At 42.3% G+C, this 26,100-nt stretch overlaps 1 protein-coding gene and 2 long non-coding RNA genes across 16 annotated transcripts in view; 1 reads left to right on the forward strand and 2 right to left on the reverse strand.

Annotated features, from left to right (window-relative positions):
- Window positions 1-8,727, forward strand: part of LOC125534466 — a 72,314-nt gene extending 63,587 nt beyond the window's left edge. The window contains exons 3-4 of the long non-coding RNA XR_007294495.1: window positions 7,922-8,008; window positions 8,678-8,727. This is a non-coding gene — a long non-coding RNA (uncharacterized LOC125534466). The remainder of the gene's footprint in view (window positions 1-7,921; window positions 8,009-8,677) is intronic.
- Window positions 8,728-14,535: 5,808 nt separating this feature from the next.
- LOC125534467 lies at window positions 14,536-17,686 on the reverse strand. 2 transcript variants are annotated; one of them, XM_048697684.1, is made up of 7 exons: window positions 17,279-17,686; window positions 16,720-17,148; window positions 15,790-15,970; window positions 15,479-15,698; window positions 15,004-15,140; window positions 14,870-14,908; window positions 14,536-14,765 (listed from the first exon to the last, which is right to left on the reverse strand). In XM_048697684.1, exons 1-7 carry the CDS (start codon window positions 17,527-17,529, stop codon window positions 14,754-14,756), a joined length of 1,269 nt encoding a protein of 422 aa, XP_048553641.1. In that variant the 5' UTR covers window positions 17,530-17,686; the 3' UTR covers window positions 14,536-14,753. The 2 variants fall into 2 exon arrangements, with proteins under 2 accessions (XP_048553641.1, XP_048553642.1); XM_048697685.1 differs by having other exon boundaries at window positions 14,888-14,908; window positions 17,279-17,685.
- Window positions 17,687-19,089: 1,403 nt separating this feature from the next.
- Window positions 19,090-25,955, reverse strand: LOC125540252. Of its 13 annotated transcripts, none has more exons than XR_007297258.1 (12): window positions 25,183-25,955; window positions 25,024-25,083; window positions 24,869-24,918; window positions 24,659-24,783; window positions 24,509-24,560; window positions 22,495-22,725; window positions 21,788-21,990; window positions 21,220-21,622; window positions 20,931-21,142; window positions 20,055-20,232; window positions 19,893-19,975; window positions 19,090-19,522 (listed from the first exon to the last, which is right to left on the reverse strand). It is a non-coding gene; the product is annotated as an uncharacterized LOC125540252 (long non-coding RNA). The 13 variants fall into 13 exon arrangements; XR_007297254.1 differs by having other exon boundaries at window positions 21,220-21,433; window positions 25,183-25,954; XR_007297262.1 differs by lacking the exons at window positions 20,931-21,142; window positions 21,220-21,622 and adding an exon at window positions 20,719-20,774 and having other exon boundaries at window positions 20,055-20,229; window positions 25,183-25,954.
- Window positions 25,956-26,100: the final 145 nt, after the last annotated feature.

The raw sequence follows: 26,100 nt of genomic DNA on the forward strand, positions 1-26,100 counted from the left end.
TTGTCCCTTTACTTGAAACTAGTGGTTTTGTTTACCATCAACACTTTATGCTTTTCTTGATTTCTACCTTCGTCGATTTCAGCATCACGAAGAGCTTGGGAATCGTTTCCGTTGTCCCTTGCATATTATAGTTCATCACGAAGTTCTACTAACTTGGTGATGGTGACTAGAGAATTCTGTCAATCACTATTTTATCTGGAAGATTAACTCCCACTTGATTCAAGCGATTGTAGTACCCAGACAATCTAGGCACATGCTCACTACTTGAGCTATTCTCCTCCATCTTTTAGCTATAGAACTAGTTGGAGACTTCATATCTCTCAACTCGGGTATTTGCTTGAAATATTAACTTCAATTTCTGAAACATCTCATATGGTCCATGATGTTCAAAACGTCTTTGAAGTCCCGATTCTAAGCCGTTTAAGCATGGTGCACTAAACTATCAAGTAGTCATCATATTGAGCTAGCCAAACGTTCATAACATCTGCATCTGCTCCTGCAATAGGTTTGTCACTTAGCGGTGAATCAAGGACATAATTCTTCTGTGCAGCAATGAGTATAAACCTCAGATCACGGATCCAATCCGCATCATTGCTACTAACATCTTTCAACTTAGTTTCTCTAGGAACATATCAAAAATAAAACAGGGGAGCTAACGCGAGCTATTGATCTACAACATAGATATGCTAATACTACCAGGACTAAGTTCATGATAAATTTAAGTTCAATTAATCATATTACTTAAGAACTCCCACTTAGATAGACATCCCTCTAATCCCCTAAGTGATCACGTGATCCATATCAACTAAACCATGTCCGATCATCACGTGAGATGGAGAAGTATCAATGGTGAACATCACTATGTTGATCATATCTACTATATGATTCACGCTCGACTTTACGGTCTCCGTGTTCCGAGGCCATATCTGTTATATGCTAGCCTCGTCAAGTTTAACCTGAGTATTCCGCGTGTGCAACTGTTTTGCACCCGTTGTATTTGAACGTAGAGCCTATCACACCCGATCATCACGTGATGTCTCAGCATGAAGAACTTTCGCAACGGTGCATACTCAGGGAGAGCACTTATACTTTGATAATTTAGTGAGGGATCATCTTATAATGCTACCGTCAATCAAAGCAAGATAAGATGCATAAAAGATAAAAATCACATGCAATCAATATAAGTGATATGATATGGCCATCATCTTCTTGTGCTTGTGATCTCCATCTCCGAAGCACCGTCATGATTACCATCGTTACCGGCGCGACACCTTGATCTCCATCGTAGCATCGTTGTCGTCTCGCCAATCTTATGCTTCTACGACTATCACTACCACTTAGTGATAAAGTAAAGCATTACAGGGCGATTGCATTGCATACAATAAAGCGACAACCATATGGCTCCTGCCAGTTGCCGATAACTCGGTTACAAAATATGATCATCTCATACAATAAAATTTAGCATCATGTCTTGACCATATCACATCACAACATGCCCTGCAAAACAAGTTAGACGTCCTCTACTTTGTTGTTGCAAGTTTTAGTGGCTGCTACTGGGCTTAGCAAGAACCGTTCTTACCTACGCATCAAAACCACAACGATAGTTCGTCAAGTTGGTGATGTTTTAACCTTCGCAAGGACCGGGCGTAGCCACACTCGTTTCAACTAAAGTTGGAGAAACTGACACCCGCCAGCCACCTGTGTGCAAAGCACGTCGATAGAACCACTCTCGCGTAAGCGTACGCGTAATGTCGGTCCGGGCCGCTTCATCCAACAATACCGCCGAACCAAAGTATGACATGCTGGTAAGCAGTATGACTTATATCGCCCACAACTCACTTGTGTTCTACTCGTGCACAACATCAACGCATAAAACCTAGGCTCGGATGCCACTGTTGGGGAACGTAGTAATTTCAAAAAAATTCCTACGCACACGCAAGATCATGGTGATGCATAGCAACGAGAGGGGAGAGTGTTGTCTACATACCCTCGTAGACCGTTCGCGGAAGCGTTATATCAACGCGGTTGATGTAGTCGTACATCTTCACGATCCGACCGATCCAAGTACCGAAAGCACGGCACCTCCGATTTCTGCACACGTTCGGCTCAGTGACGTCCTCGCCTTCTCGATCCAGCAAGAGGGGCGAAATAGTAGATGAGTTCTGGCAGCACGACGGCGTGGTGACGGTGTTGGTGAAGAACAATCTCCGCAGGGCTTTGCCTAAGCACTACGAAAACTAGGACGGAGGATAAACTAGAGGGGACGGGGTTGCCGGCACACGGCTTGGTGTTTCTTGATGTGTCTTTGGTGCTAACCCTGCCCCTCTATTTATATGTTGAGCCCTGGGGTCGAAACTTGGAGCAAAAGCCTCCTCAAAGTCGGTTTTGCCTGAAAGGCAAGAGTCCCACTCGGACTCCAGGACCAAACGCCACAATCCTTGGCATCTGGCCTAGACGCCATGGGCCTTGGCGTCTGGCCCAGGGTCTCCGGCGTTTGGCCCCCTGGCCTCCGCAAAACACCTTTTGCACCGACTTATAGCCCCATGGGCCTGACCCCTTGGCCAAACCATATCATCCAATATATGAATCTTTACCTCCGGACCATTCCGGAGCTCCTCGTCATGTCCGTGATCTCATATGGGACTCCAAACAACATTCGGTCACCAACATACATAACTCATAGTACTATATCGTCAAAGAACGTTAAGCGTGCGGACCCTACGGGTTCGAGAACTATGTAGACATGACCGAGACACCTCTCTGGTCAATAACCAATAGCAGGACCTGGATGCCCATATTGGCTCCTACATATTCTACGAAGATCTTTATCGGTCAGACCGCATAACAACATACGTTGTTCCCTTTGTCATCGGTATGTTACTTGACCGAGATTCGATCGTCGGTATCTCAATACCTAGTTCAATCTCATTACCGGCAAGTCTCTTTACTCATTATGTAATACATCATCCCGCAACTAACTCATTAGTTGCAATGCTTGCAAGGCTTATAGTGATGTGCATTACCGAGTGGGCCTAGAGATACCTCTCCGACAATCGGAGTGACAAATCCTAATCTCGAAATACGCCAACCCAACAAGTACCTTCGGAGACACCTGTAGAGCACCTTTATAATCACCCAGTTACGTTGTGACGTTTGGTGGCACACAAAGTGTTCCTCCGATAAACGGGAGTTGCATAATCTCATAGTCATAGGAACATGTATAAGTCATGAAGAAAGCAATAGCAACAAACTAAAGGATCAAGTGCTAAGCTAACGGAATGGGTCAAGTCAATCACATCATTCTCCTAATGATGTGATCTCGTTAATCAAATGACAACTCATGTCTATGGTTAGGAAACTTAACCAGCTTTGATCAACGAGCTAGTCAAGTAGAGGCATACTAGTGACACTCTGTTTGTCTATGTATTCACACATGTATTATGTTTCCGGTTAATACAATTCTAGCATGAATAATAAACATTTATCATGATATAACGAAATAAATAATAACTTTATTATTGCCTCTAGGGCATATTTCCTTCAGTATTTCTGTTGGATGATGTTGGACCTATGTTAGAAGTATGTTTGACATGATATTTAAATCTGTTGGATGATGTTTGAATGAGCACGTGGTTTTTCCTTTTTTTGATGTTTTTGAATTTTGTTTTCCCCATTTGAATTCTGGTCAAACCAAACTTTGACCAAGATTTAAACAAGTCTAAAACATCAAAATGAAAAACTAAGCATGGATTCTTCTTAGTCAATCCAAAATGAAGCTGCGGTGAGGTTTTTGAAATTTTCATGAAAAATGTGTTAAAAAGAGGGGTCCAAAGGTAGGGTACACAGCCTCATTTGTAAGCAAGGTTTTTTTCGACCTTGTCTAAATCATCCAAATAACTTCCCTACACATATATTCTATATATACAGACTATGTGCGCTGGTTTTTCCATTTTTTGATTTTTTTAATTTTGTTTTGCTCATTTGAATTCTGGTCAAACTTAACTTTGACCAAGATTTAAACAAGTGTAAAACATCAAAATGAAAAACTAAGCCTGGATCCTTCTTAATCACTCCAAAATGAAGCTGTGGTGAGTTTTTTGAATTTTTCATGTTCATTTCCCCAAAACACTTCTCTTCACTTCATACAAGAGAGTTTGAGATACTTGAGATATCACACAATACACATGAACTTACCGTTTAAATGTATGTAAACCTTGTTTTTTAACTTAAATCGTTAGTATATGACATAAGAAGACTATGTGCGCAGGTTTTTAATTTTTCTGATTTTTATTTAATTTATTATGCTCATTTGAAATCTGGTCAAACATAGCTTTGACTGCTCCAAACCCCTCCCAAACCCCGCTAACCCTAGCGCTGAACAAGGACCGTTCATCTAACCCTAGCGGCGATCAAGGGCCGTCGATCTCACCCTTCTAGAATGAATTTGCGGGGAGGAGGGGGGCGATCCGCGAGATGCAATCTGATTGGCTGGGAGATTGTTTTTTTAAACAAATATCGGGCGCGCTGGATGGACCGTTGGGCCGTCTCGTTGTCTGGGCCTGAGACCACAGTAAATATCCCGTCTCAGCCTTTCCAGGCCTTGCATGCATGGGAGGCGGCGACATGGGTTTGCATGTGCGGGAGGCGGCGACGTGCATGCATGCGAGCGAGGCGAGCGAGGCGCGCTAGGCGAGCTAGGTGGTTCAGGGCAGTGGTTCAGGGCAGCGAGTCAGATGCACCGCTTGGTCAAAGAGTTATGCGGTGAGTCAGATGCACGCACGCGCCCCACGCATCATTTTTGTGCAAAAATTTAAGAGTGCAAAACGTAACGGATACACATACGCGTTCGGATACACACACGCATCCGGATTCACACACGCACCGTTCTCATCCTTTCTCTCTTCCTCTTCCACCCATAGGACTATAAATGGGGTGCCTCTCTTCCTCTCCCACCCACAAGCCAGATCCGGTCCATTCTCGCGACCGAGCCCTCCCCAAGCGAGACCAAGTGAAGATGCAGTTCAACGGGCCGACCTTCAACCGTCCGCCTGTCGTGCCGGAGGTGCGCTACCCACCGGGCGTGCTCGTGGACAGGGAGATCCGTGTGTGGGCTATATCAAGGTGGAGGGGTTCCGTCGAACTCACCTGCGCCTTCCTCAGAGCCGGCTATGCCCACCTCCCACGGGGCTCGGCGAGGATGTTCACCCTCAACGAGGTTCGTGACCGCGGCGGCAACCTCCTACTGCTCACGGTCACCTTCACCAACCCATTTGACGCGCGCAAGCTCCTCGGCCAAGTCTTTTGGTGCGGCTGCGAGGCCATCTTCTTCACCGTCTACAACATCTACACCAACTACGAGAGCATCTTCCCCACTCCAGGCCAGATGCACTCCCTTCCCTACGACGAGGAGGAGGAGGTGTGAAGATGAAGATCGTGTTGAAGGGGCGCGCGAGGCCAAGGTGGAGAAGGAGTTCAAGAAGAATATGTTCAAGCCCGGAGTCAAGCTCGTCATGTTTCGTTTTTTTATTTTGTTGCTTTTCTATGTCGTGTCGTGCCGTGTCATGTTTCGTCATGTGTCCGTGAACTTTTTATAGTAATGGTACGGTGTGTTGCATCTTATCTAAGTTATTAGGGTTTATTATGTGTGTTAAAAAATGTCCGTGCTCAAACATATCATTTCTTCCCTAAACCAAGTCATGAAGTTCGAGAACTTGTGGTTTTCATTAATGAAAACCCTAATGAAAATCGGAGGGGGTGAGAAGCCCTCTGTTTCATTCAAAAAAATAAGTCATGAACTAACATGCAAATTTATTCCCTTTAAATCCTAAACCAAGTGCCACTCTAACCAAAATCATGTGTTAGTGCAAACATACGTTTTCAACCTTCCAACCCTCCAAAATTTCAGTGCAAAACAAAGAAAAACCACTCTCACACGTGTGCAAACATTCACGGTCTCACTATTTTTTTGACAAATTTCACAGTCTCACTATGTATACCTTCCTTCCCTACCCATGTAAAAGTCCTGCCATCTGTCCTAGAGGTTACCAACGCAGTCCTAAACACCATAAACCCATGTGGTCTTGGGTTCGAGTCCCCAGCCGCACCATTTTTTTGTGCATTTTCCACCCTTCATTTTTTTAGACAAATTATTTTTTTCTCAATGCAATGCCCTTAAAAAATGTTCATTTATTTTGGCACCAGGTGTAAACCTTTACCAAAGCTGAGGCACATTTTTCATGACATTTTGGTCTTTGATTTAAATCATGGTGTATTTGAATTGGATTAATTAACAGCTCCAAAAAATTTCTAACCTTAATTGTTTGGCTCTAGAATAATTCAATTAGCTTCCACAAAAAGTTTCAGCACTATGATTTACTGCCTAAATTAAATCAGAACGGAAAACAGAAAAATACGCAAGAGAACCCCCGAATTGGCCTAATTGGATGCAGTTGGCCCATTAGTCTAGCCTGCACTTGGCTCTACGCTCTGAATTTGGCCCAAGAGCAACCTTTTTTTTGACAGAAAGGCAGAGCAGAGAGCTGCATTTCATTGATCAAAAGTTTCTGAATTCCTCATATCTTCTCCTTTTTTCAACATATTTAAATGTCGGTCACTTCTTCTCTTTTTTTCAACATTTAAACAACTTTGACCAACATTTAAACTAGGTGAATTTCTCATACAATTTCAAGATTACAAATTCGTCCATAATTCATGTCTTTCCATACATTTTCAACATTACAACCAGTGCGATTACCATACCTACAAATGCACAAAAGTATTTGCAAATGGGTATTGGTAGTGCTTGATCTTCAAGCTTCCTAACCTTCTTCTTCAACATCCTAAGCTCAACAGCTAGCTCTCTGTCAGTGCGTGCTTCGCCCTCCATCTCTTCTTCCGGAGCTCGTGCTGCGGCCACTGCCATTCGTGGCAGCATGCGCAACCATTCTTCATGCTCTTCTTGCAGTTCATTCATCAGAGTCTTGGCCAGAGCATCGACCCAAAGAAAGAAGCATGTCACCTGCATGAACACCAAACAGATCAACCCATTGCTCAAAGATCCCGACCACGAAAATGGTGCAATTGCCCGAATTCTTACCCCATTCTCGCTGCACACGTAGAACAGACGATTCTGGTTCCTCGGTGTGTGAGAAACCCTCCGATCAATGCCCGCCCGGCACCGGGACAGACGAAGACAGGCATGTCCACACGCGCCCGACTCTGCATCCGCGAGGTGGCGTGGGAGCTTGAGGAAGACATGGAGCTCGGAGCCAAAGGGGATCTCAACGCCACCGCGCCCTCCACAGCTAGTTTCCCACCGCCGCGCCCTCCATAGCTAGCTTCCCACCACCGTGCTCTCTCTCTCTCGCCGTGGTCACCGTCGTGCTCTCTGTCGCCGTGGTCACTGCCACTGTCGCCCGTTTATATAGCACACCCGCCAACGACTCTCTGCTGGGTCCCACAAGCCACGCGTGTAACGGTCTGAATAAAATTGGCCGTCTCTGCCGCCTGGTCCCACCTGTAAGGGCCGAGTCAAAAGGTTGACCTGACGGAGACGGCAGAGTTCACGGAACGAGTCGGTGCGCATGGACTAGGGGCAAAACTGAGCACAATTCGCATATGAGGACAAAACTGAGTACATGAACACCACTGAGGGAAAAAGGATAATTAACCCTATTTATTAATGAACTTGATCAAAACTTCTTTATTTTAAGTACATTTGTACTTCCAGTTTATTCATCCAATTAGATTTGCAAACAACTTGCTTTTCTAGCATGGTCATCCCGGCTTCAGAAAGTACATCAACTTATGCAACATCTGTACCTACTACAGATCTTACGAGTATTGATCAGCTTCTCGAAACAGTGTGCCATTTTTGTTCTTTGTTCTATAGAGCATAATCAATATTTTGTGTGTGCGCTAGAGTGGTGGAGTTAATGAGCCGGGATGAAGTTCGAGAAGTTGCATTACACCGTGTAAATATAATGAGCCGTGGAAGACAAGTGCACCGGTAAGTGTTTGAAATTCTAAGTGTGTTGGTGGAGGTGGAAGGGGGGATTGTGAGTTGGATATGTCATTATCAGAGGTGGTGAACTTGGATTGGTCATGCAGATATAGCTGTTAGAGAAATAAGAAGATAATGAAGAGTGATTTATGGGTAAATAATATAGCGAATAGATTTGCACGGGAAGTCAAGTATATGCCTAGACTCGAGCAGGTTCATTGTTATTGTTGTTCTTGCGTGTCAAAGCTTTTGGCTAGACTTGCATGTATACATATGAGTCGATGCTTAATTTTTGTCACGTTTCTTACTTACCACTGTTATTTCTAGCAGACCTAACCTGATATAGTAGTTAATTTTGGCACTAGACACAACAACTTTGACATTGATAATTTCCTCATATTTTTAGTAGGACAATAAACTTGTCTAGCATTTCATAGTTGCAGGCTCTGAAAACAAATGTATCTGCCCCCTAAATGATTAAACGTGTGGTTTCTGAATTATGCATGCTGACATGCATTGGTAATCATTATTCAACGGTATTCCTTTTCACTAAAATAAGAACCATGTAATGCTTATGATTTAATCTGGTTATCTAGACAACTAAATGGGTTAATGTTATGCTTAGTATCTTTTGGCATATGTAATGCAGGGAAGGAAACCAGTGTCTTTTGATAGGGATTTCTGGAGGTAACATGCCTCTGATTGTATGCACTGAATTTCAGATGCTATCTTGCGTACGACTGAGCAGTCTCGGATATACTTCAACCCAGACATCAACGCAACAAATAACTTGATTATAAGGTACAATCATGATTACCAATGCCTAGCTATTTTTTGATCTTGGCTAATACAAAGGGTATAATGTGTAGTTTCAGGGAGCCGTGTAGTTTCATGGAGCCCCGTCGCTTTCTCATAGAATTTGTTCAGATATAAATTTGCCTATTACCAACAATACATGATATTATAATTATAATATTGCAGGAACAAATGTTATGTGAAGCAAATAATTTCCTTAGAAAAAAGTAAGCTCCGTTTGCACTATTAATTAGCTTCCTGAGTTATTTTGCTTGACAAGAGAAATGGACTTGTTTTTTCTATAGCCTAATTGAACAATAAGAGTCTCTCCTACTTTCATTGCTAAGAAAACAAATAAACCTACATACGGACATGCATCTCAATCTCTTGTTTCGAAGTTAAACTGTTTGTAGATACTTTTTGATGTACCTTTCGAACCCATAAACTTAATGTTGTGCTTGTAGTGTTGGTTCCGGGTTTAGAATCAATTTAATATGTGGATTGATATCCCACCAACCAAAAACCAGAATTTCTTCTTTGATATTCTGCTGGTTTAGAAAATGTACATTCTGGTTGGGGATTTCCATCGAGAGTGAATGTATAATCCAGCCAACCAACCCAAGATGTGTTTACCAGCACCATCACGATGATCTTTCTCAGCCTTCTCGGCCCAATCAGTCTTCTAATATTCATCTCATGGTAGGCATGCTCTGCAAAAATGCAGCGACGGCATTTTTTTTGTCATGTATGTTAAACTTGTGCTATGAACTGTTAGCATATTGGCTCTCCTTTGCTTCGACTTTACTTAGGATATTCACTCCAAGGATAGGAAAATCACATACAATTTTCCGCATTTACCCCGCTGAATTAATTGCCTAACTGTTTAATGATTTTTTCCGGAGGGCCAAGAAAAAGACGCAAAAGCATAGCTTGCTCCTTGATTCCAGTTTCTGCAGCCACCATTGATAAGCATGGGACTGAGCAAATGAGTATCAAAAGGAAGTCAAGGAAGCTTCTCCTCTGGGTTGCTTGCGATGTAGTTCTCCAGCAGCTTCAGCGCCAAGGTAAAACTTCATCAATTTCGCAAACTGGGATAACACCCATTATTTTCACTTATTTTGAATTGATAGATCCTATAATGGCATGGATAATTCTGATGATGCCATACACAGAAATATACTGCATTTCTGGACATCTAGAAATCTTGTTGCTGGTAGATACCATTGCTGTCTGAAATTAAAAATTCCTAGAACATGTGACCATGAGGCTCCAAGATAAAAATAAAATGAAAGTGAATGTTATTATATTATTCAAGGTGGATGATATTAGAAATTTTATTAGTTGTCGAAGGTGAAGCCGCATGGGTGATGTAGCTGGTTGACCGTAGTGCGGAGTTATAATATATGTTGTATATTACTTTTCTTCTTCTAGGATTACTGGTCTATTTCGACAAATGAAATAAGTTATTATAAATCTATTTTGATCAATGAAATAAATATATGTTTGTGATCTTGTTCCCAAGCACGACTTGTAGTTGTAAACTTATGCATTAGGGGCTATTAAAGGGAGGGCTATTAAAGGGAGGCAATTGACGTGCATGTCAAGAGGAGTTATTCTGTGGCAACCCACATGTATTTAGCTAGATCATCTTACTCGGATACTAATATATATTATTGTTGTCTTCACCCAGTTCTTATTTTGGTGCCTTAAAAAATCATCTTAATCGGATACTGATATCACTTATGCAAGAGTCATGTTTGATTATTAAAAGAATTGGCCACGGATCCCCACGGCCGCCGCCGCTGCTGCGGATCCCCACCGATGACGCAGACGCCGCCGAACAGAGCAGGGTGTGGTCGCGTTGCACTGATTGGAGGAGACCGTGCCGGCCGTGCCCTGTTTGGAGGATGAACACAGGTATCAATCTGTTCGAGTATGCATGGGCCTCGAAGAACCGAGAAAAGCATCCCATTCATTTCAGTCATTGCATGTGTTTGCTCTGCAGGTTCACCGCCATGGCTCGCATTTGTGGAATCCCCTGCATACAACGGACGGATCGATTGTTTGAACGGGCGCAAGGAAAGAGATCTGGGCCTGCTTGAGGGGGTGAGCTGACATGGGAGACCCGAGCTGCTGTTCATGTAATATTTTCTCCTTTCCCTCCCTCCCTTTCTAGCATGCCATGGCCTCTGAGTTTTCAACATTTGTTCAGTTGTTCGGGCAGAGGAGACACTTTTTTGAAGCATCAAGTCAATTGAAATGAGCAAATGCTCTTGGTGCCCATTGGTTCTGTGTGTGGGTAAGAAATCGTTTTCTTCTCCGTAGCTGAGAAACCAGTAAAGAAATTATGTGTCAGGAGCAAGAATCTTTTTCGATGAAAGCCGCTACCTTTCATATATAAATTGTCTTCCTTTTCAAGAAAGAAATCCGTAGCCTTGAATCAATAGATATACATAAGTTTTATGCTGATGTTATCTATAATAAGAGTACTTGAAATTGATAGAGTTGCCATTAGATTTTCCGAGAAGAGGCAGACATTATATCACCTGTCCGTTTAATCTTTCTATGTTTATTATGTTGCTTCTCTTTTTTGTCTTATTCTTATTCCAATCATTGCATTAGGATTCATTGCCAATTTATTCGGTCCTTATTTAATTTGGATGGTGCTGAACTATTTTTGTGGTACCTGGTACGGCTGGTACCTTTCATGATCAAGAAGAGCTCACATGTGACTAAATAGACATGGTGTATTGTTTAAGCATGCATACTTAGCCTCTTTGGACTATCAATAGAAGCTTGTGTCCCCTTTGGACTAGGGAAGGTATGTTAAATTGTACCAACCATGTCATTAGACCGTAACAGAAGAAAAAAATGTATCAAATTATATGTTTTTATTTACTGCGATCAGTACGAAGGGCAGGTGACATTCATACTAAATCTTTGGCTATAATCTATTCAACCTGGATGTAAATCATTGCATGGTAATGTTTCTATGTGCATATTCTGGATTGCTCTATGCAAATGCATATGACAGGGAAGGACCATGCCGTGAGCTTATTGATAAACCTGAGCAGCTAGCTAGGCTCTGTAGTAACATCTTAATTGTCTGCCTAGATTGCTTATCTGTTCAGTCATTCCTTCTTTTTGCCTGCTTAGTATAAATTGTATGTTCTATTATGCAGCTCCTACTGCTGCTATATTGACCTCTACTTGAAGTCAGGAGCCAAATTGAAGATCAAATTTAGGTTAGTAAAAAAGGGCAGTCTTTTTGTTATTGGTGTACCATTTTGTATATTGTCAACTGTACGCTCCTTGCGATACTAAAAACTATATGTAATGTAGGGATTTGTTTCACCATCATCAGAAAAACTCCTAGATATGCCTCCTAAAAGACATGTTTTTTATGATATTTCTGGATCTGAATGAGACCCTTTTATACTCAGATTGGAAGGTGATCTTGTGTTTTCTGTGAAGTTTAGAATCTCCTTTTTTTGCTATGCCTGCCGGCTGCCGCTCATGTACTGCATATGCAGTGTGAGTAAATCTCTTAATATATCACACATTTGCACTTCGAATTTACTAAAACAACCTGTATAACTGAAACTCAAAAGTGCTCGTGCTTAAAATATGTACATCCAATGGGGATAGATGCTTGATTTTGTGTCCATATGAGCCCTTCCTATTCGTTTTGTAGCATGTAGGCTTTATTTATTGGCCCAGCTCCCCAGGTGCTAAATATTGGTTGATCAAGAATTTATAATAAAAAATTCCATATATCTCTACTATTAAAGGGGAGTACATTGTCGTTTCATGTCGTTAGCCTCCCTCACCCCATCGATCGACAGGGCATCGCATGCCCAACACGGCATCTCCCATAAATCAGGGAAGTCAGGAGCCACCGCGCGCATCCGTGCCAGATCCGGCAGGCGGCGCGTGCATCCATGCTCGATCCGGGCGCCACAGTTGACGCTTGGTGGACGAGCATGTGGCAGTTGCTTGGTTGTGGAGGAGGGAAAGGGAGTACAGGATGGCCCCGTTTTTTTGTATGCCCGTTCTGGATGGTAGGGGGATGGATCACGGGCGGATGGAGGTCTAGGGAGCACGGGGCGGCAACTTCACCCTTGCCACGGTCAGGGAAGAGGAAGGGAGCCTGAGCTCTCTATGCGGCTTCATAAGTGTGGCTGGAGCACGGGCGTTGCGACGAGGGTGCGGGTGGAGCACGGCCATCCGTTGATAGGTGGGAGCTGGGGGAGGGGTGACGCAAGCCACTTGTGGGAGATGGATGTAGAAGAGGAGGAGCAGCGCTGGATGGCAGTGGCGGAGCGTGGCAAGCAATCAAGGAGGAAGGGGGCAAATTTTCAACTCAAAGCAAATTTTTAATTCAAAATAGCCTAGAAGTAAAATTACACTGTAATCGAACATATACTCCTTCCATCCTTTGGCAGCTTGGCTCATCAACGGTCGTCAGCTCATCGTCTTGCCGATTGCGCGCATAGCATGAGATGGTCCGTGTAGGCGCAGCAGCAAGCAGGGGGCGAATCGACCTAATGCCAACATATGCAGCAGGCAGCCACCAGCCGGGTGAATCCATCTAATGTAGCAGTAAGCAAGCATTATGTGCACATGCAGCAGGAAGCTGCTCGTACAACATTCAATCAAGTTGCATGGAGTAGCTAGCTAGCTTCACACACGAATATGCATGTGTGTATCCATCGAGGGTATTCATCTACTACCTCCGTCTCGGTGAATAAGTCATTCGCGTAGTTCTAGGTCAATGATTTAACTATCTAAATATGTATTATACGTGACAAAAAATATATATCTAAAAACTACATCCGTGTAGAAATCTAGTGATATATTTTTCATGACATATAACACATATTTAATTGCTCAAATCGATGACCTAGAACTACGCAAATGACTTATTCACCTAGACGGAGGTAGTACTAATAATGGGGTTGGGAGGAGTATTATTCACTAATGGGTTGGATCAAACACTTAGTATGCATAGTAGTAATTTTTTGTTTGCAGTTTTGGAAGGCAGGGTCATGATCTGTTTGGCCTCTATGAGGCTCCGCCGGTGCTGGATGGTGAGGAGTGGTGATGTGTACAGAAGAGAAGGGGCACCTTGCTTGAGATATCTCCATGGGGATTGGGTGCTGTTGCTACTGCTTTTTTTTCTGAACGAGATGTGGCGGCACCAATATGGTCTGAGCAGGGGAGCACGACAAAAATGCTAATTGCTCCCTGACTCTCTTTCATTTGATTGCAGGATATTGTGCTTACTCCCATCTCTCGCGCTCTTGCAGGCTTTCAAAAGTGAGGCTGGGGCGCGGAGGTGAGGCCAAATTGGCGTGTGAATGTAAGGATTGAAATGAGATGGTTATCTTTTTTCAGTTGTTTGCTTCTGCTTATTGATAGAGATAATTATTCCCTATTTAGTAGAGATGCTGTCACATATTAATATTGGGAATTATCTATGTTTCATTTGGTGTTCATATCTCCATCCTAGCGACCGCTTTGTCCATGGCGTTTTTATCACATCCACCCAGGTTAGTATGAAACGAGAACGCACATCTATGTTGTATTTGCTGCCGTATGTTGTTTGCATCAAAAACGTTCTTTGCATGGTGAACACGGCAGCAATTCATTCTTCAAAGAAGTGAAGCGATGTATAAAATGTGCATCGGCGGCCGTCGAGTGATCACCCGTCATTTTTCGTAGTCCTCTTAGTTATGTACTAGCATAGATGTTGCGTACGAAAGTAGGAGCAATCAAGTTGTTTTTTCTCTGACATGGAGGCAAGCTGGCCTTGTTGTGCTATGCTCATCTCAAATTTTATGCTACGTCTACTTATTTTAGCTAAACGTAGGTTTTGGCGTCGTCAAAAGTCATGTTGTCGGCGTCAAAAGCCCTCATAGTCGGAGGCTGCGTCAACATCTTCATACACGTTTTATCAGCAACCGTCCTACAGAAATAAATACACGAGAAACGATTTACAACCAACCAAGTAACCAGGAGCATTGTGTTAGTTGTACTAATTAACGTCAGAGTGTCAAAGAATGGCATTACCGTCCAAATATATCTTACCTTTCCTTTCTTAGCTTCCATCTGCAAAAGAGGGTGAAACACATGTATAGTTAACAGCAAAGCAACAAGAATGGTACAAGGCTCAGCAAAAAAATTAAAGATGGTATCGTTCATACATTTTCGTCGTCTGAGTCGCTGCTGCAGCCTTCATAACAATAATATCCCGCCTTCACCTGACCGGCAAGGTATGCATCGGCACTGATGGGGTGCTTCATATTGACATCCCTATGCATGGTACAACCATAGCAGTATCCTTTATATTAACAAAAAACACAAGAAAAGAGTTAACTGCAAGGTAACCAACCAGGCACCAATACTACATCATAATTGCTGACTATTTTAAGTACTGAAAGTAAAAGATTTTCTTTGTACACATCAGTCATGGCCATGCATGAACCAGTTTGAAAATGTTCACAAATCTAAAGCTCACGGATCTAAGCAAGGGGCAAACTAACAACTCACGAAACTAAAGATCAAGTGCTGTGGTCAGAAACACATTTATGGCTATATGTAACAGATAATCTCAAGTTGGTGCCAACCACAAAATGCATTTCATCAATACTCAAAATCTAAGAAAAGGGTAGAATGTACCATTATCGGTAGATTCAACCGGGCAGAAACAGGTGACCGAAAATTCCTCTTCTTTTCCTTGTAGCACACATTTGACTTCCGCAAAGAAAAGGTTTTCAATGCCAGTGTTAGAATCACCAGCTCCTTTAGTCACCGTGAAATTGAGATGATAGTAGCATGTAGTACGCCCCTCAGAAATTGTTGTGGCGTGCAAAACATCTTTGAGTTCATATGCAAGATCCTATCGTAAGAAGCATGGGTCTGATCAACAACTATTGCATGGATAAAACAATGAGAGAAAGAGAGAGAGATAGAGAGGAGAGAGAGCAAACCCCCGAAAGGCTGTGATCCTCATTATGCTTGTCCACCAAAGCTTGAAGTAATCGGCGCATTTGATTATGGAATTGCTTGATGATATAGGATCTGGAAAGCTTCTTCCTTCTGCCATCAGGCCAATAACGAGCTTTTTCTATAGAAATCTCTCGTGACGGAACCCCACCTTTATTCATTAGCCTAATTTAGATCAGAGCATTGTATATGGTTAGTAGCTTGTACTTTCTCAGAAGTGGACAATAGTAAGTTATACTGTACAAAAGTTAATGTTATCAGTAGGACTACGATGCACTAGTTTGGACAGAAGGTTGCAGACTGGTGAGCAACAAGAACAAGACCTGAAAAGAAAACCAGGATTGTTCACATGTGTATAAGTTCTCGGTGCGTTACTCCTAGAGAAAAAGCTATCCCTTTTTTGATTTCAAGGTTGCAAACTGTTTGGCCTAGTTAACTAACAGAGACGAACTTTCTGGCTATCACCATTAATTGACAGAAATAGAGGTGTGTGATACTCCCTCCGTCCGGAAATACCTGTCGTGGAAATGGATACAAATGGATGTATTTAAAACTAAAATACATCTAGATACATCCATTCCTCAGACAAGTATTTCCAGAGAGAGGGAGTACTATATTAGTTTCAGCTATTTCTATGATTTATACATACATACATACATGCACTATTTAAACAACTGTCTCGCAAATACATTTACAAAAGTATACCACTAACTTTTGGTGCCATCGAAACAGGGATATACTACAAATCATCATTGTATACTAGTTGTGTTTCCTACAATCAAATTGTTAGGTTATCAGAGGAATCCAGCTTGAAAAGTCATTTGTTATTAAATTCGACATAACGAGTCAATAGCAGATATGCACTATGGTAAGAGCGATGAACATTCATCCAGAATTGAGTTGAGGAGATTTACAGCTTTGGATCCCGATGTTGATGAAAATAGCGATCCATAGCCTTATCGACTTCCTCTAAGCTCTTAAACGGCCCGCCTGCATTCGGATATGTGTGGAAAGATCCCTTAAGATCAAGCCTGATGTAATATCCGAAACACCAGTCCTGTCGTTCTCGTTGCCAAATGCCTGGTCCAGAAGGTGAGGCAAGGCAGTTCGCTGATGGTGGTGAGGCCATAACCGTGTCCTGATCCGGCTGCTGCCCAGAGGAAGACGATTTGTCCTCCAATGTTGTAGCCTTGAGCGAGTCCTTGAGGGAAGACACCTCTGCAGGCTTCTCATCAGGAACCTTGTCGGAACCGGACGATTTCTCCTCCAATGATGTACTAGCCTTGAGGGACGACACATCTGCTGCAGGTTCCACCACGAACTTGAACTGGAATACCTCGTCGCTGGCAGGAAAAGCAATCAAAATAAATTGGAATTTCCATTGATCGATCAGTGAAACGAAATAAAGTAGTACAGTAATAAACTGGAATAAGTAGAAGATAAGATTCGAGAGGGAGAGGGAGAGGTACACACGTCGGAGACGGCGGCGGAGCCAGAGGCCTCTTTAGGAGGTGACGGGCGATGTAGAGGCTGGTGTAGAATGTACGGACTGCTTGTTTAAGATCCTGGAGATCTCGGAACACTCGCCCAACTTTGGCGGAGATGTACCTCGGGTGATAGTTCCCCTCCTCGTCGACGCGGACGTAGACTGTAATCGGCTCCAAGCCGCCGCGGGGACTGCGCCGGGGGAGGCACTCCCGAGGAAGAAGCGCCTTGGACGCCATGAGAGCCGCCGCCGGAGGAAGACGATTGGGGTTTGCAGATTTCAATTACGGGATAATCCTCTCAGATTGAGGAGAATCGGACGGCTATTTCGACGGGAGGCGCGCGTCTCCCGGCGCTTCGTGAAGGCGCCGCCCAGCCCTTTCCCTCGGACGTTCGTGGGCCGCAGCCAAAATTAATAGCAGTCCGTCGCTGGCACGAACTTTTTTCTCACCACTCGATCTTTTTTTTTCTAGATTAGAAGAAACCGATACTGTTTATTTACGCATTTGAAACAATCATGAATTTCAAAAGATACTGTTTAAAAAAGTTTGAGAACTCATGTTTTTTTAATTGAAAAAATGTTAATGGATTTAGAAAACGTTTGCGTATTTGAAAAATTCACACATTTGATACTATAACATTCACAGTTTTAAATATTTTATTAAGAATTTTACAAGTTCATGGATTTAATAAATCATGAATGCGAAAATACATTCAATGAATTTTAAAAATATTTTTCAACTTGTTCACGGATTTGAAAAGGTCATGAATTATACAATGAAAAAAATTAAAATATAAATTTAAAGAAAACCCAAAAATAAAAGAAAAATAAAACAGAACAAAAACCTAGCAGAAAAAAAATAGCAAAGGAAAGAATAACCAAAAAAAACCATCGAAAGCTTCCTAAAACGGTGCAAAAGGATTGCCAGCTAATCTACCTTAATGAAGCTTTATGTTTTTAAGACATACTTAACGAAGCTTTATATGTTTGCGCTCGCTACCAGGAGAGTAATTTTTTTTAGAAACTATAGACCTTTATTAATCAATGGTCATAGGCATACATATGATATCGGGCAAGACAGTAAGCCACACATGGCGTCCGGAAGAAAATGAAGTAGCAGCCTTAGCCGAAGAATGAGCTTCTACATTGTGCTCCCGCTTTTCATGAATAACCCTGGTTGCTCGAAACGATCCCTGTCAATGATTTATTTCACGAAGTATAGCAACATATCAACACAGAGCAAAGGTCTGAGTGTTTGCCACCACTTCAGATGAGTCAGATGCAATGCATACTAGATGACCCGTTGCGCCAATGGCGCAAAGGCCAAGTGTAGGCCAAGTATTGTAAGAATGTGCATTAAAATATTTCGTGATGATACATGTTTTCTAAGACGAAAAAAACTGATCCAAACCAAGAGTTATCTGCAAACAAATTTTTAAAATAGTTTGACACGTCTAAGTCATACTCCATGCTATATCTCCGAGTCATGTGTTATTTACAAACTCTTGTGAAAGATTAATGAATTTCAGAATTTCATATCACCGGCTTACAGTTCAAACCCAAACTCAGGGCATATTTGAAACCAAATCTGGAAAAGGGCAGTCAAATACTCCTGAAAAGTCATTTTCACAAAGTTTTATTATATAAGTAGTAGTATATGTGAAAATTTCCAAGATATTTCTGACAAGTTTTGAGCAATGAAATTAATCCTGACCAGTTGCGCCAATGGCGCAAAGGGCGAGAGCAAACCGAGCTTTCAAACCATGCAAGTAAGAATATTTAGAGACCAACCATAAAATACTTGAAGCATAAGAAGATAAATATCTAGGTATGATGTTCATACACAGTCACTGTTCATACATAATATTATATACTACAATGCATGGTCGGTTTATAGGCCAAAAGAAAGGCATGAGATCAGTTCATGATAAGCAAAGCTACATAGGCAGAAATGCATCATATAGATAGCTCTGGTCATTCAGCTTATGTTAACTAAGTTATGCAGTCATTTACATCAGGTAGAGTCATCGCTACATGTTCCATTGGTATGAAAAATGACCTCAACATCTAAGCAACTCTTCGTGATGGGTGTATTTGGTGGGTTGTCATTGACAAAAGCAGAAATGCCTTCCATATCATAGTTGAGTACCCGATAATTCTTCTTTGTTTTTTGTCTATTATCTCTGTTACATAACTATTATCTCCAAAAGGCACCACCAAAAGACTCACACCTGTTGAAATGATGCAACGTGAGACAAGAAACAGGACATCATAAATAAAGTGAGTAATAACCTTTCTTCATAAGAGATAAAAAAAGGAAGTCAGCAAAGAATAAGTAGACAACAAGTGATGTTTGATGGACCAAGCCGTACCAATATCATAATATCATAGAACCATAACGGTTGCATTTAACTAACATGATGTTGCCTATTTCTATTGTTGGCTGAACTATAACAAAAGGAAAAGCATAATTATTTTCCCAATGCGAGCCAATAGATAAATCATGGTAACCAGTTCTGGCTAGATCCAACAAACCACATGCTGAAAAACAAACGCAAAAGAATTTCTTAGAAAGGTGAGTAGAAGATGGAATCTATATACATGAGGTTACTGATTTAATTCCTGCCCTTCTTGCCTGTCAACTGTGGGAGTGTGCAGGCAAGGACGACTCGTTGCTAATTTTTCTACATGATGAGAAAAAAGATGCAAATTTTTAGCTACATGAGACATGCTTATGGAAAAGTACTATTGATTCAACTATACCTCTTCTTTTTTTTTCACTATGTCAGTTAGCAACAAATCACTATTTTCTTCAGTGCCAGTTGACAGCATACACAATGAAACAAAAGGTGAGACGTTGGTTAGTAGCCGAGCAGTCACTTCGATATTACCCAGAGAAAGGCAAATGACCTTTATCATGTTTTGTTCCATCTGGCTTCTCCTTAAAGAGACCCCAGACATTTGGGTCAGCAAGGCAGCACCACATAATCTTAAGAGTAGTAGATGTAGTGCCAAGCATGTACTCTAAAAATTCTGGTACATACAATCGAATGCATAAATCTATTAATTTGGTCACTGACAATATTTATATCATTAACAATGTGCACTACTCACTTCTTTAAATGAAAATAGATGAAATGGCACTCTGATGTGCAGCTGAAAATATATTACTCCCTCTGATCCATAATAAGCATCGTAGTTTTGAACTAAGGTTAGTTCAACTTATTTCAAACCCGCGACACTTATTACGGATCGGAGGGAGTATGAAATTATGAATATGTAGCAGGTCTCTGGAACTACAAATGAAAGATCATGCATATTATTAAAAGCGAACCTAGAAATATGGATTCCATGGTCACATTTGCAGAAAAACTTCATATGAATGTTAAACATTAAAAACATAGATCTGGTTCCCTTTTCAACATACCATAAATGTGTGTGGTGTCCTAAAAACCTCTATATCTCCAAGTAGGCGATACCTTACTACAGATATACCAAGGAAATATTACACACTCTATTATAATGATTTGAAGAAATCGACAAGCTCGTAAAACTTAAATGCCAACAGACATTCCTTTAATTAATATTCAAAGAGAGAATTATTACATATAGAGAGAGAATTATTAATCTGAGAGCTACCATTTATTGGTTTGTAAGAAACAATATACAACATCGGAATCCTCTCCATGTAGGAATCATCAACTAACTCCGTTGGCAAACATAGGGGTCAATGGAAGAACTTCTATAAAGCTCCTATAAACAATCGATGTGAACTGTATGTAGTGAACGCAAGCTTGCTGCAGGGTGCCACTTCAGGTGATGCATAACCCTAGCTGATTCTCCTAGGCTCCCTACAATATATAATTTGGTAAAGAGTAGTGCAGAACGAGAGACACGAAAAAAAACATTTTTCTTGATGAAACATTACGGATCAAGCCGGTCTATTTGAGGCTTTCTGTTAAATTCATCAGACCATGGAACAAAGGGATTTAGCGTCGCAGGGTTATTTGTCGGCGGTGTGCAGTAGGGTTGACGGGAGATGAACTCGAAATGGGTTGGAGTGTGAACTGCGTGCCACCAGTACTACATAATTCCTCCACTCATCAGCCTCAACTAAGGATGGTGGCTTCCTGAATAATTTGCTAAAAACAGAATTGAACATCAGACAACCGTAATCACCATATTCTCAAGACATTTATAAAAAATGATTCAAATGTTGATGCAAAAACGCTGGACCAGAAAGAGGCCAAAGTATGCGTTCAAATTCAGTAGTTCCATGAAGATTCCAAACTGGCCCTTCCATATCTCCTCGCAGCTAGTGCATCTCTTGTCTGAGGCAGAGAGAGGATGCCAGACACTCAAACAGAGCACAGCAAAAATGGTACAACCATGGAATAGGAGGAACACATTGTAGGACTGGATGAGCAGAAAATTTGGCGCGGATAGTGATGAAAACATGCTTCCAAAATATAAGTTGGAGGAGACAGGGCTCATACCACACACACTGTCTTCACCGTCCGCAATGCAGGGACATGGCCATCTCAAGATCAATCGATGGGCGACTTCCTTGTCTACTGCCACCACAAGGCAACTCAACATCCACTCTAGATCAAGCAAAAGTCACCTTCCACATCTTGAAGACCATGACAGCATGGCAGTACTCTCCGAAGCAACAAACATAAGTTACATATCATGGTGCCTACAGAAGTCAATGAAATTCAAATTCTGTCATAACAGTAGATTCAGGACTTCACTGTGTAACATATATATTGGTAGGCTTGAAATTACTACACAAACCAGAGAAAAAATAGGAAGATCTACATCACTTATTTTAGCATGTCAAGATTATAAGCTGCAAACGTATGTTCTTGAGCATCAGTTGTCTACTGAGCATACCCGGCCTAAAGAACACATATAGACAAAAATCAATTGCCTTTAGAGGAGAACTCTCCTTGTTGTTCGCATATAAGTTCTCTGGTTTAAGGTCCCGATGGATGACACCTTTTCTATGGCACATCTGTCACACTTTAATGGCAAGAATACATGTCTGATGTCACAAAATAATTCCATAATGCAAGAAACTAAGATGTGAACACATGATGAAATGACTAAAGGAAAACAAAAAAACTTGCTTCCACCATGAATCGCTGAATTTCCAAGTAGCTGTGCTCACAAATTTATACATAGAAAGAAATAGTGGTACCTTGTAAATTTGTACAACCTATCAACAGCAGAGTTGTGAATTAATATCTTTGTCTTGATGTCCTCATCACCAGGCTCAGTATCACGGATATCTTCTCTTGAACCATCATAAGTAGTGTGGCCATTGTTGAAGTATGACCAGTTATATTCTCCTTGTGTCTCCCTATATTTTTTATTCGGCTGCCCATTGTCGTGGCTGCACTTCTCACGTCAGATTTTAGCTATGGCGCCCCTGCGAAACAAGAGCAAATTTGAATCAAAAGAAAATGATATTAAGAGAAACAGAGTGGTAATTTTGCAAATCCAAGGATTTCGTCACGCATCAGACCTTTATAACAACTATTCCGTTAATTAGCAGAGGCATGAAAAGTAGTATCACACTGGTGCAACTGAGGAAAATTAAAACAACAACAATGTAGGTATATGGATTTAACTCTTAGCCAAAACAATATGCATTTAGATTTAACTACACATGTATTCATTGTAGCTATCCTTTAATCAGATTGTTTAAGAGACTTTATTCAAACTATTAACAAAGAATCCGGCGAAGTATCACAAAACACAGGAGATGATATACAAATGAAGATACATACCAGCATGTTTAGCAAAAATATAAAACAAAGGCAGAGAAGACACCTTTGTATCATTCAGTGTAAGCTAGAAGAGCACTTTGGATAACACTCAGTGAGCTAGATAGGTAGTAGCCCCAATATAAAGGGATATTCAAAGATAAATGACAAATTGGGGAACAACATCCTGCACTATGATTGTTTTCATGAGGAGATCATAGAGATAAAATGAAGTGTCAGTGCATAATCACCTGGCAAATTCTTGAGTTAACTTCACATTTGCCTTAAAGGTTATATAAAGAGTCATACTAAGGGAATTTAAGGGTGGTGGAAATCGACTCCAACATAAGGAGATTTCAGTTGTATGCCCAATATATGCTTTCAAATAAATAATCTGAAAATCATATTCTATGACTATTTCGAAACAAAGGCACCTCAGGAAGCATGTAGTCAACTAAATAGTAAATAAGGTACCATTTCCCCCCTGAAAAAAGACCATGGCACAACAAATTTCTGTGGCAGCACCTGCGACACAGATGGCGAGGATGGCGTCAGGGAGGGAGGTGTTCCTCCCCTCCGCCTCGACCGGCGGCCCCCAACCTGTTGGCGCCGCCTCATCCTCGCAGCGCCGCTCTTCTTCTTCCTCTCAACTCTCTCTTCTCTCGTATATGGTTTCTCACAAGAACACAAGAACACTCTCATGAACACACACGTACACACATGCCCAAGGAAGAAACCAGCACCGGCTTTGCCGAGAGCTCTCCTCCTTGGTTACACACATGCCCAAGGAAGAAACCAGCACCGGCTTTGCCGAGAGCTCTCCTCCTTGGTGACACAAACCTATATTTTTCCACAGCCCTCCCGGCCTGCTTATTCTATTACGCAATGCAAACTATATATACACAGGGCCAGCACCAGTGCCGTCTAAACTCACGCCACTACTTTGACCCACTAACTACCTAGCTAGCATGCACACACGCGCACCACTCCTGCCATGCATGCACACACCACGGCCAGCCACACACATTGGCTTGATCCGGTTATTCCTACGCTAGCTAACTGCACGTATATGCTTGAGTCCAACCCAAGTATCTGCAGATAACTAACTGGAAGCTCACGCGGCGCTGCCACAACTAAGTACGCATGCTTCCACTGCGTATTTATCTGCTACGCTACCTGGCTAACTCAAAAAGAAGAAATAATCTAAACCTAGCACTAATAACAAAATTAGTTCCAACACGACCCATCAGCTCAATCGTGTTTGAACTTGTGGCGGATCTGAAACTAAGCTCAATCGTGTTGGAGGAAGCAATAGATGAGCTACTTATACTTGATAAACAATTAGTGCTGCTTAACTACAGAAAGCAGAAGTAACAATATTAGATGGACTGACATAGTACTGAACGTCAACAACTGAAAAAAGAAAAAATGGAGAGAGAATCTTACATCCTCAACAGCAATTCCAAAATGACCAAAACCAGATCCAATATCGTCACTTCTGCTAGTAAAAGAATTCACGTGTTAATTCAATAGAAAAAACATACAGTCTCTGGAAGACAAAGAGATGTCATGGGTGTTTTGACATTTGAAGCTTACACTAAGTGAGCTCTAAACAAAATGTGAGTCCTCTGGTCCGTACCCAAAAAAGGCGTTGGTGTACCTCTCCTCGGGATGTCCCTTTTCTGCAGCTGCTTCATTTCTAAGAACTCTGTACATAAAACCTAGAGGACAGCAAGCTCAGCCAAATTGACAAAACCGCAGTGCTCAAGGCAAATTCATCGTCAACAAGGGACGGGATCAGCGTACTATTTCGTCAGCTGCTTTATCCAGAACATGAAGGAGGCTCTCAAGATGCTCTGCATATTGTCAACCATCAAATCGAATATTGTGCAACTGAATCCGTTGGATTGACAGGTTCTTCAACAATTTCATAGAGGCGAACAAGCAGATATAGATCATACCTTCTTAGAAATGAGACTGTTTTCTCTGAATTTGGTCCTAAAATTACATGATGGCGGACACTACAGGCCAGCAAGAAAATTGATGAACTACTTGGTATACGCTGTCTAGTCAAGTGCCTCAAATATTCTAACGGCAAATGGTCAAAACAAAAGGTTTACCTGATTGAGCAGAATTTCATTAAATTCCAAAAACTCAAATAGTCAGCAACGTGTCATTGGAACAAAATCCTGCGAGATAGAAATAGAAGTGGAACCACAATAAGAACAAATTAGCTCATGAACAAATCATCAAACAGGATAGGGCAAATACTGTAAAAACAAAGTACAGAGGAAAAAGAAGACGCAAAGAGAGAGGAGCATCTCGGCAAGATTCTGGAGGAGGACTTCTTCACTCATGCTCCTTTAGCTGACGCACGCACTGGCCTGCAGCTGCCGCTGCCAGATTGGGTATGGGGACAACGACGACGTGCAGCGGACGACCACTCCTCCACTCCAGCAGCACGCCATCGCCTGGTCCTCCTCCTCCTCACGCATCTTCCCCCTCCCTCTCCTCGCTCACATCACGCCACACGACCAGCGCGCTGGCGCCGACGGGGAGAGGGGAGGAGACGACGAGGAGAGGAGAGGAGCCGATGGCCGTGGCCTCCTCCTCCTCACGCGTCTGCCCTCTCCCTCTCCTCGCTCTCCGCACGCCGCGACCCACGCACTCGCACCGATGGGGAGAGGAGAGGACCCGATGGCGGCAAGAGGGGATGAGGGTAGCGGGAGGAGGAGGTAGGATACGGCACGGGGCAGAGGAGAGCGGTGGCGGCGGCGGCAGGCAGATCCGGCATGGGGCAGAGGGGAGGGGTGGCGGCGGCAAGGGGCTCACGGGGGGACGCCGGTTAGGTCGCTCTCGCGCGGGGGCGGGTGACGGCTAGGGTTTCTCCATTGCAGCGGGTGAGTTTTATACACCTGTACTTGCCTGTACGTGAAATTACTAAAATGCCTTTGGCGGGGCACGAAATTACAAGCGATGGCAGCAGCGATTTAGAGGCGACGTGGCTAGCTCGGTCCTGCCTAGGAGTTCTTCAGGGT

This window comes from Triticum urartu, chromosome 2, assembly GCF_003073215.2.
Source record: "Triticum urartu cultivar G1812 chromosome 2, Tu2.1, whole genome shotgun sequence".
NCBI classification, from domain to species: Eukaryota; Viridiplantae; Streptophyta; class Magnoliopsida; order Poales; family Poaceae; genus Triticum; species Triticum urartu.